Here is a 10,362-nt window from a genome sequence, read left to right on the forward strand (position 1 = left end):
CAACGAAGTTATGCCAAAGACGGAGGCCGCAGCGGCCTTGTAAGTAACACGGCTTTACCCTTATGGTGCGTTTCCCTTCAAGTTTAGACAGTTTTGAACGAGCCGATTTCTCGAGTAATGAAACGGGTTTTAGTATTTTGTATAAGCTAAATGAGGCGATCCAGAACTGTTCGCCTCGCCGTCTCCATCCGTCGCAGGAAACAAGCAATGCACTGCGAAAAAGCTAAGTTTATAGAGCATCCAGTCACGTTGCTTGGTGGTGGCTTATATCGGCTGCCGCCAATCGCATACACAAGTTTCTGTGACGTGATAGAGAAATCGCGGGAAAGTGTCTACCGGTCATGTTCGATGTTTTGCCTAAAATATGCACTTTTTTTTTACTGAACAATGTTGACATGTATGAAGTGTATTTCCAGACTTATTAAAGCTGCTCAACAATGTTGACAAATACGAAGTAAGTTTCCATATTTACTAAAGCTAAGCTTTTTACGCTTCATTGATGGCGGCGTTGCCCCAAAACGCACTGCAGGAAAGCGAACTTTCTCTGAGGATGACCATGATCGTCGGTGAAGGGAAATATTCTTGAGACGCGAAGGTTACTTTGGTCGAAAGTCAATGTCTTAAAAGTCCAGAGTTTATTTCCAAAATCCCAATCATTACCCCCAAAGCGCCCTGCAGAAAATCCAACTTACACAACAGGTTTCCACAAAGGCGCATCGAGTGTCTCAAGAAAAAATCAAAGCCCATTTCTTAATAAGAGAAAGATGGTTAAAACGCGAAACTTTCTGCCATGCATACTGAGTCAAAGTCAAAGTCCGAACTCCAAACTGCTTCGACTGCGTCAGAATGGCGCCATTAGATAGACATCGGCTTCATAACTCAAAGCACCCAGCTTTGATTTCGACCACTGGAAGCTTTTTTTTTTCTTGAGACGCTTGATGTGCCTTCGATTATCATCACCATCGTTTTGTGAAACCCGTTGGGTAAAGTTCGCTCTTTTGTATTGCGTTTTGGCGCGACGTCGAACGCCATCAGTGAGGCATAAAAAGCGTCGTTTTAATAAAAATGCTTCCCGCGGTCGGAATCGAAACTTGGTCCCTCGCGTATGAAGGCGACGTCTGTCCTATTGTGCCATTAAGACACAGTTTAGGCATTTTGGATTTTGGACTTTGACTGTGACTCGGGTTGCATGTGAGAAGTCTTCGCGTTCTGGATATGGGGGCGCCACCACCGCGGTTTTCTGGACTTCCTTCCAGAAACGGGTGCCAACTTGTACCTTTAGGGCAATATGCCGAAGGAGACACTATCGCAATTAAAAAAAAAAAGCCCCATGTTTCTCTTGAGAAATGGGCTTAGATTTTGGCTTGGAAGAACCTGTATAAACTTCTCATTCAAAGCTGTACATTTTTGGCCGGAAAGTTGAGACAATCGAGGCGCAAACAGACTGACATGAATACACACATACATGCAGACAGACATCGAGTAAATGGAGCTTTCAATAGCCCCCCGGTACCACCGTAGTACAACCGGTTATACCCAATTGCAACAGTACAAAAATAGGGCCAACCGGCAAAGAGAATTTTGTCCACCCGAAGGTGGAGAGAAATTAACGGGAAAAAGCCTTCTTGCGACCCACCGCCAGGGGGACGAGCCCGGGGGGACCCCTCTTGTCCCTCCTAGGAAAAAGCCGGATAGGGTGGGTTGCTGGGAACGGGAACTTGGACATCGGGATGGGTTATGGGAAGAAGGGTGGGAATGAGGGAAGCAATTTTGCTCCAATCCATTTGTCTGACTCCCTTCCAAGACTGATTGCTCAGCGAGGGCATCAGACAGTGCCAATTGCCAAATATGCGGTCCCTGCCACGGGTTACCGCTCACCCATAGGGTCCGATAACGGGGCCCCAACTGTCGGAGACAGGAAGTACCCTTTTTAGTGGCGACGGTCGCCCCCCCCCCCCCCTCCCCCGACCCCCAGCTCTGCGGCCGATGCGTAGTAACGTCCTTGATCAACTGTTCCGCACCAGGTACTCACGAATCACCACTGAGGCTTTCCACTATACACGGGTACTTGCAACACCTGCTTTTCACGGTCTCCGGACACCGGAAGTTTGTATGCGAACGTTAACTGAAATCCACGTTCGCGAGGCTCCCACGGGAGGGCCATGAGAGCCCTGTACTTATGTCCTCCTCTGTGCCTACTCTTTCGCTCAATGGAACGAGAGTCTTTTGGCATTGCCGCGGGGTCAGCGGCTCGGCAGAGGAGATCGGTCCGGGCCTACTAGCCGTTACTAAGCCAGGAGAGTTTCCCCGGTCGGTGTACTCACCCCCCCTTTCCTGACCGAAATTTCCGGATTTTAGTAGCCGAAGAAAGACTCGTTTTTTAAAGTGCGGTCAATCACTAGGAGCAGGGTATTGACATGCGCCTCCACGAGGAAGAAGGTATGTTTAGCCGGCTCACAGGGCGAGGCTAAGCGACCATTCTGTCACTGCACGAGCCTATTCTTTCCCGGCCCGGGCCCGGGGGCCGGCCCGAAAGCGCTATGCACCGGCCCGTACCTCGCCCGGGCCCGAAAAGTTTTGGCCCGGCCCCGCCCGGCCCGGCCCGTTTCAGCCAATTATGCCTTGAGCATAAACGAGGCACTGTCCAACCCCCAGTTATTGTGAAGGTACCGGCAGCACACAAGATATTTTTTGGAGAATGCTTTGAGAACTTGAGACAACGTCACGATTTTTAGTGGTACTGTGTATACCTTCGGTTAATTACGCCCGTAACACTTTTGCGAAATACTTGCAGGACAATATTATGAGCGGAGGCATAGGTGGGTGTCTCGTGCACGCAGTGCTAATCACGCAATGTTCTTACACAAAAGGGGATCACACGGCCCAACGAACCGCCCTTGCTGAGAGGGCTGACTTCCAGGACAACGCCATCTTCACGGACGCCGCCTGGGACCCAGACACCTTCCGGGGAGCGGTCGCTGCCGTCCGAGGACAGCAGCGGGATGCGCAGGCGTTTCAATACTGCCAAGAGCAACCTGTGAGGTCACTTGAACTGCAGGCCATCCTTTACACTAGAGAAGTTGACCGAATGTGCAAGGACCAGCCCACTTTCGGTGCGAGGACAAACCTTCACCATTTTTACCGACTCATTGGACGCCCTCAAAAATCTGACGAAGACACCTAGAGCCGGCAGTGCACTTTGGCGCACAACGTGAAAGTCGCTTGCGCAACCCTTCACGAGTTCTACGGCGTGACGGTGCGGGTGGACTGGGTCCCGGGGCACGCGGGCAGCATCGGAAACGGCGCCGCCCACGACGCGGCGAGCGAGCTGGTACGTTTCCGCTCGCCCCCCTTGACGTAGTCCTTCAGACTCCGCTGCTCTTTGACCCGGACGAGGAACGCGAGCGGAAAAAGGTGCTAGCCAAACGAGAACTGAGGGCGAAGGTGCCGCACAATCCCCACCCACTTCCCAAAGGGCTTCCGCGCGGCGCGGAAGTGCTAATCTACAAGGCTAGGACAGGTGCTGCCCTTACGGAAGATGTCCTGGCAAAGTGGCGAGCTCACGCTGCATCCAAAAGAGCTCGTGGCGGTGACCCACAGGCGGACATCACCGAAGAGAACGAGGAGGGCGACCAGGCAGCCACTGCGACGTGCTGCACATGCAATACCGGTGCCTCTCCAACGTTAAGCCACCTACTGTGGGACTGCCCCGGCCTTTCACCGCTGAGGAACAGGCACAAGGGCGCCGGCGTTACATCATTGGAAGAATGGACAACCCCGCCCCCTCACTTGGACGCCGCGAGCACGATCCTTTCCTTGTGGGATTTCGTGCGAGCGGCAGACCTGACCGGACGACTCTGACGGCCACCCCACTCCCTTTCCCCTCTTCCCTCTTCCCAAACTAGGCTAACAAGCCCCCTGTATCATTAATAAAGTTTCATTAATTAATTCATTGCATTTAAAAGAATGAATACAACATAAAACGCCCACATAAAGTCGAAAAACGGTGGACATTTGTAGTTGAGTTTACATTAATTTCTGACAAGCTGGTACTGTTGACTAAAAACACCAGAAAATTCTCCTGCAGACTTCGTTTATTGTGCAATGCGACGAGAGAGGGAAAAAACGCGCTGTAACTGCTCCTGGTGGGATTACGCCAGGCTGTGTAGCTAAACTTCTAAATGCTACCGCGGGCATGAAAGAGGTGCATCTTCCATGAGGCATTTCGCGGGAGGAGCCCGACGAGAGGTGAATGCGGCATCAGAGGAGGTTGGCTTGCCAAAGCTGGGCCGCCTGACTTCAGGCTCCCTCCTAAAATTTTTCTTCGTTCATGCATATCACGCGTTCACCGTTCGACGCCGTTGCGGCACCCTGGCTCACCGACGGAGATGGGCGCGGTGGTGGCGCGGCGCCTCCTCTCTCATCTGTCTTCTCGGTCTTTTAGAATTCGTTGCCTGGGTTGCGTGTTTTGTATACTTTTTGTGTTCGAGCAAACATACGAACCAATAAAGCCAAGCATTAGCATACACGCGCCATTACCCACAGGTATGAGACCCGGGCCTCATGTGGGCCTGACTCAGGCCCGAGCCCGGCTCGGGCCCGAAGCTCAAGGGCCCGAGCCCGGTCCGGGCCCGATCGAACAATCCCTTACCCGGCCCGACCCGGCCCGTGGGCCGGGCCGGGCCTGTGCAGTGCAGCTGTGCTGCTATGTTGCAGCGGTGGCGTGCAAAATGACAACGGGGATTCGGCGGTTCAGGCAAATTAGTAAATCGGGTAAAGATGAATTAGGTACGGTAAGTAGCGTGACTGCTGCGTCGACGGGTGGACGTTTATATAAAAGCTGCCCGAGACAATAAATCGACAGGCGTTCCCCTAAACAGAAATGCAGACATAAGTGTCCCGAGAAGTATGCTTCAAAAACCTTGCCTCCCCCCCCCCCCCCCCCCGACCCCTTCTTTCCTGTCTTTACATAACGGGTGAATTGTACAAAGATAGCTACAAATGCCACAAGCTTTTAGCGCGAGAGGCACATAAATACGTTTAGTTTGAAGAGGGGTGGACAAGTAGTGGGGGAAGACCGTTTTATTCTGAGGCTGCGCTAGAAAATTATGGAGAACAGGTTGTCGCTTATGAGTCGGGTCGGGAGACGAAGTGGACGCCCTATAGAGAAGGAAATGAGTGAGGCGGAATTGATGTGAGGTGGTTGGCTGACAGAACTGGGATAAAACGTATGCCGAGGGGATAATGTAGCGATTCTGCAGCAAGAACTACGGTTTAAAAAAAAATTATTCATAGCTAAAGATGTAGTGGTGGTGGTTGTTGTTGTGTGGGATCAGGCGGGGTTAGCCTGGCTGGATATGCCGGCGATTGCTCCGCCCGAGCTCCTCCTAATTAGTCAATGGTAGTGTCCTTTCACCACGAGTTTGCCAGTTCCGCCTCCTGAAGGAATCTTAGGAGAAGGCGCGACACGTCTCTGCGCAGCATCCAATGTCCCCTTGGAAGCACGATGTGGTCCAGAGTGCTGTGTGATGAGTATTCTAGTTGGGTTCAAATTCAAATGACATTGATAAGGCACGAGTCACACGTGGTAAGTTAAATGATGAAGATAATACCTTAGAAATACCAATTATCTGCTAGCTGACAATATATACGAAATATGCGGGGGTCAGGAAAGATTAGGATTTAGCTTCACACCAAGTCATTTTATAAGATTTTATATCATTTTATAAGTCATTTTACTAGTGTTTCGGCGATGACACAGGGAAACTGGAGCGGATTTTTGCGGCGGTGAAAGGGGCATCATTTACCGGTCACGTGTTTCCAAACGCTTCGCTGCACAGCGCCCCACGTGACCTGTGAGGTGCCACTGCGCATGCCATTCCATGTTTCTGGATGTAAACGGTTAGTTACCTACTTTTCAGATGTTGTAAGCGGGCGCATTAGCCCTCTACATGCCCGATTCCTGGCCAATCCCACGCGTGGGTATGCGCCATGAGACGTGGAACAACAACAAAAAAGTCGGCACCAGAATCCCGGGACGCTCGCCGCCGAGTCTGTACACAAAGCAGTCGCGTCGGCGGATTGCCTCGAAAGCGCGTCATCCCTATTTGATATTTGCCGCGCTTTCGAGGCGCTTTTTCAAAGAAAGTACTACGAGTTGTGCCGCGCCCCCACCAGATGGCGCCACGGGTCCCGCGACCGAGAGAAGACGCAGTGAAACATCCCCCTCGCGAGGGGCACGATCAAATGCAGAGAATTTTTTTAAATTGCGACAGTATGCCCTTTGGCATAAGTTCCTACAGGTACAAGTTTGCACCCGTTTCCCGGATGAAGTCCAGAAGACAGCGGTGGTGGGGCCCCCACAGCCATCGCTGAAGATCGGGGGGCCTCCCCGGATGCAGGCCTGTGCCGCGAAGGTGTCGGGATCTCGCTGCACTCAGTGAGAGAGAGAGAGAGAGAGAGAGAACCACTTTATTTTACGGCTGGGTCAGGGGGAGGAGGTGGCGGTGGCCCAAAGGGTTTCCGCGACCTGTTGGGCCCTGGAGACGAGGGTGGTCTGGGTCTCCAGGGTCGAGCTCCGCAGGGCCTGCTCCCAGTGGGTGGGTGTGGGGAAAGGGGGAAAAGGGGAGCGCGGGCAGTCACAGAGAGAGTGTAGTTGAGAGTCCCGGGCGCCGCAGAGTGGGCAGAGTGAGGAGGGGAACAGGGAAGGGTGCGAGTGGGAGAGGGAGGCTCTGCAGGGGAAGGAGTGCGTTTGGAGGAGGCGCCAGGTTCTGGCCTCCTCCTGTGTGAGGCTGGGGTGCGGGGGGGGATAGTGGCGGCACGTCCATAGCCGGTGGATGGTGTCGGCGTCTTCGGCAGGAGCCGTACAGAAGGGGCAGGTCGTGGAAAACGGGGCATGGTATCGCGGTGGCCACGCACGGGTTACCGCAGGAGAGAGGGCCACTCCAACTCGTAGTCTATGCAGCAGGACCTCCTCCCAGCGAGCCAGCCCACTGGGAAGGTCTGTTCCACACGGTGGGATTAGAGCACGTGTGGCGCGACGCAGATCTTCCTTTAGTTGGACAAACTGGTCATGTGGGTCAGTTGTCAGCAAGGGGGGCCGTGGAACCGACGTAACGTGACAGAAACTATCCGCCGCAATATGAGCGGTGATAGTATTACGCCGTATCCACGACAGTCGGAGAGGGCAGGGCCACGTGTCCAGCAGGTCATGAATGTCCCTTGAGACAGACGAGTTGGAGGCTACACGTCGCAAATCCCGTATGGCCGCCGTTGAGTCCGTGTAAATTTGTGCCGTAAAACTTCCAGGAGCTTCAAGAAGTGCCGGTAGGAGAGCTTGCAGTCCATCCCGGATGGCTGTAAGCTCCGCCAGCATAGGAGGCCAGGTGCGGAGTGTTTCATAAGCACAGAGCATTTCCGGGGGCGCACGACGTTAAGTAGTCTGCGTTACGTTAATGTTGTTGCACTTGTGGCAACTGCTGACGAGAGAGCGCTGGTCAGCAGCAATTTGAATGAGTCAACGATATAAGGCGCGTTCGTACCGTCCCATTCTGTGTCGGCTTTGTGGCGCAGTGGGTAGAGCACCATGTACATTGCGTTCCGCCTGCAGGGTCGAGGGATCGAAACCGGGCGCCGGATAGTATTTTTTTTTACACAGTAGGGAGGGGTGCGGTGCGGACTACGGACGTCAACGCGGGTGACATCGTGAGTTACTGAAATACTCTGCATTTAAAACAATAATGATGAGGTGCTGCTGAAACGATCCCGCTGTTAGGGCTCTGTAGCCTCGAGATAGAGTTCTAGGTACTTGCACTGTCGGCCTGGGTTCGAGTATTAGCGGGTCCACTTCAATTTTATTGATTGCAGTTGAACTCAATTCTTCATGTTGTTTGTTATAAATGGCGATTTCGTATGTTTTAAGTTGCCTTAGGTTCGAGGCGCAGCCTATGACCAGGTTTACGGGTGAAGACAAGCGTTTGGAAACACGTCCACCGGTAACATCAGCATAAAACTGGATACTGTAGGGCTGTTCGGTCTGATATGTTAATTTTGCGGTAGATAACGCAGTCGTCAGCGAATGTAAAAATGTGACACGTCATATTAACAGGTAAGTTGCTGACATATATTAGGAGTAAAAGAGCACCCAAGGACATATCCCTTCGGCACGCAGGAAGTAAAAGGAAGTGAGGCACATTTAGCATAGCAAGGAAATCAATTTATTGCTTCATGCGGCGAGAGGGGCACCAGAGTGCGGGCAGCGCGGCTCAGAGCGTAGCGCGTACTGGAGGCTCAATTTAAGCAGAAGGATGGCGTGTTCCAGAATGACGAGGAACAGGATGAGCTCCAGGTCCGTGAATAGACGGGACAAGGCGTTCAGCGAGTCGACATTCTCTGCGCAAATGAGCGCTATGTTGGAAGGCACGGCGAGGAAGCCGATGACGCGGAAGGCCGGCTCCCAAATGCCGATTCCTTCGTAGCCGTTATTGAGTGGCCTCTGGAACACCTCAGTGAGCTTGTAGCCAACGATCAGCATCTCCAGCTGGTTACCAAAAAAGGCAATCAGAGGAGCGAGTGGCACCACCGGCCCGAACAGGAAGATGAAAGCAAACTGCGAGAACATCTTGTAATAGTCCATGTAGGTGCTGGTGTACTTGGCCATGTCGGCTTCGCTCAGGACGGAGTGCACACCGACCAGGTAGCTGGTATCGCGCCGGATCATGTTCCGGACCACGCCGCTGAAGTGACGGACCGCGCGGGGCATGACCACCTCGATCAGGTTGTCCTTGGTGAACGCCAGCACGAGCAGGATGTAAATCTGCTTGCGCAGTAGCTGTATGTCCTGGAGGTAGAAGGCGGTGTAGAAGAGGCTGCCGAACCGGCCAAAGAAGTCGAACACGATGAGCTTGCCGGTGAGGTGCTGAAGGTGCTCGGCGTGCGTCTGGTGGTTCTCCCAGTCGGTAAGGCGCTGACTCAAAGAGCGATACACGTCAGAGAAGGCCATGCCGACCATCGTGTTTACCACGCCCGGGACAGTGCGGATTACCGCGTTGCCAAACGTCGGGCTAGGAAATGCAGCAGACACGTACGCCTCAAGGGTCAGGTACTCGTACTGCTGCAGCACGCACAAGAACACGCAGAGCAGCACCACCACCTGTGAGACAATGACTCGAAATGTCCGCTGAACGAGCTTGTTCCCGTCGAAAGCGAAGAGGAGACGGTTCCTTTGCGGCAGCTGGGCTTCGTGCAGGCCCCAGAAGCACGACAAATGGTCGGCCCTCTTTCGCCACACCTCCAGGATGACCGTGTTCCAGAGAAGGTTGAACAGCACGCCCGCAATGCGCCACTTGAGGGAGTCCATGTGCACCAGCATTAAAATGCCCACCGTCATTGGCACCATGAGCGACCAGGTGTAGAAGCTGAGGAAGGCGTAGTAGAAGGCGACGCGTATGCCGAAGTAGGCCTTGATCATGTGCACCGGTATGGTGAGGTGCGAAAGCCACTGTTGCCGCATGCTGCTGAGCATCTCATAGTCGTGAGGCGGGAACAAGGCCACCACCACGCCAGCCTTCTGGCACACGGCGAACACGCTCTGTCCCGGGTGCACGAACACGCGGCGCCTGCCAAAGCTTAAGCCGGTGACCTCGGTGAGCCGCGAGGCGCGAATGCCGTCCACGATGCTCTGGACGATCTCCTGGCGCTCGGCGAGAGAGAACAGCTCCTGTGGACGGTTCTCGTCACCACTACCGAAGTCCCGCCACTGCTCCAGCACGAACCTCCTCTCGTAGCCGGATCGGTGGAGCTTGTGCAAGCCAACCCTTTCGGCGGCCGCCGGTGCCTGTTCCACGGGCAGTCCGACCAGCAGGAGCCACTGGGTCCCCCTGCGCACGCTCATGCTCTCGACGGTTAGCGCCTCGGCGCGCAGCAGTTGGGCCAGCCACTCGGCCGTGGACTCGGTACCCTGCACAAGGACGCTGAACTCGACGGGAGGCAGGCCATCCATGGCAGGGGCCGCCGCGGCTACCGCGGCACCGGCGACCGGCATAGCTCCGGCCAGAATGCTTCTTCTTTTGCCTTCTTGTGCGTGCACGCAACCCTCGCGCAGTTTTCTCGCGGCAACTGGCCCTGATTCCACCACATATCCATTTGGTTGGGTGGTTTTCACTTGGCAGTGCCTATTCTGTGGACCAGCGGGTAATGATGCTAATGAACACAGGATAATGTGCACTATTATTTTGTGGACCAGACCAGAGGGTTTATTCTGTGGGCCGCACCACGGTATAGTTGATCCTTATTCGTCTAAAGCCGCCCACAAAATAAAAATCCACACTTATTCACGTAAACAATGCGTAGAATTCACTTAGG

The 10,362-nt window shown here is 53.8% G+C and overlaps 1 protein-coding gene across 1 annotated transcript; it reads right to left on the reverse strand.

The window, feature by feature from the left end:
• Positions 1 to 8,224: 8,224 nt before the first annotated feature.
• Positions 8,225 to 10,042, reverse strand: LOC144148612 (anoctamin-10-like). Its single transcript, XM_077680122.1, has one exon. It carries the CDS (start codon positions 10,040 to 10,042, stop codon positions 8,225 to 8,227), a length of 1,818 nt encoding a protein of 605 aa, XP_077536248.1.
• Between the last annotated feature and the right edge of the window lie 320 nt (positions 10,043 to 10,362).

This window comes from Haemaphysalis longicornis, unplaced genomic scaffold (genome assembly GCF_048455015.1).
Source record: "Haemaphysalis longicornis isolate Haplotype H1 unplaced genomic scaffold, Haemaphysalis longicornis Haplotype H1 scaffold_8, whole genome shotgun sequence".
NCBI classification, from domain to species: Eukaryota; Metazoa; Arthropoda; class Arachnida; order Ixodida; family Ixodidae; genus Haemaphysalis; species Haemaphysalis longicornis.

Coding starts and splice junctions, on each gene's coding strand:
- LOC144148612 (XM_077680122.1), bottom strand. CDS start 10,042: ATGCCGGTCGCCGGTGCCGCGGTAGCCGCGGCGGCCCCTGCCATGGAT.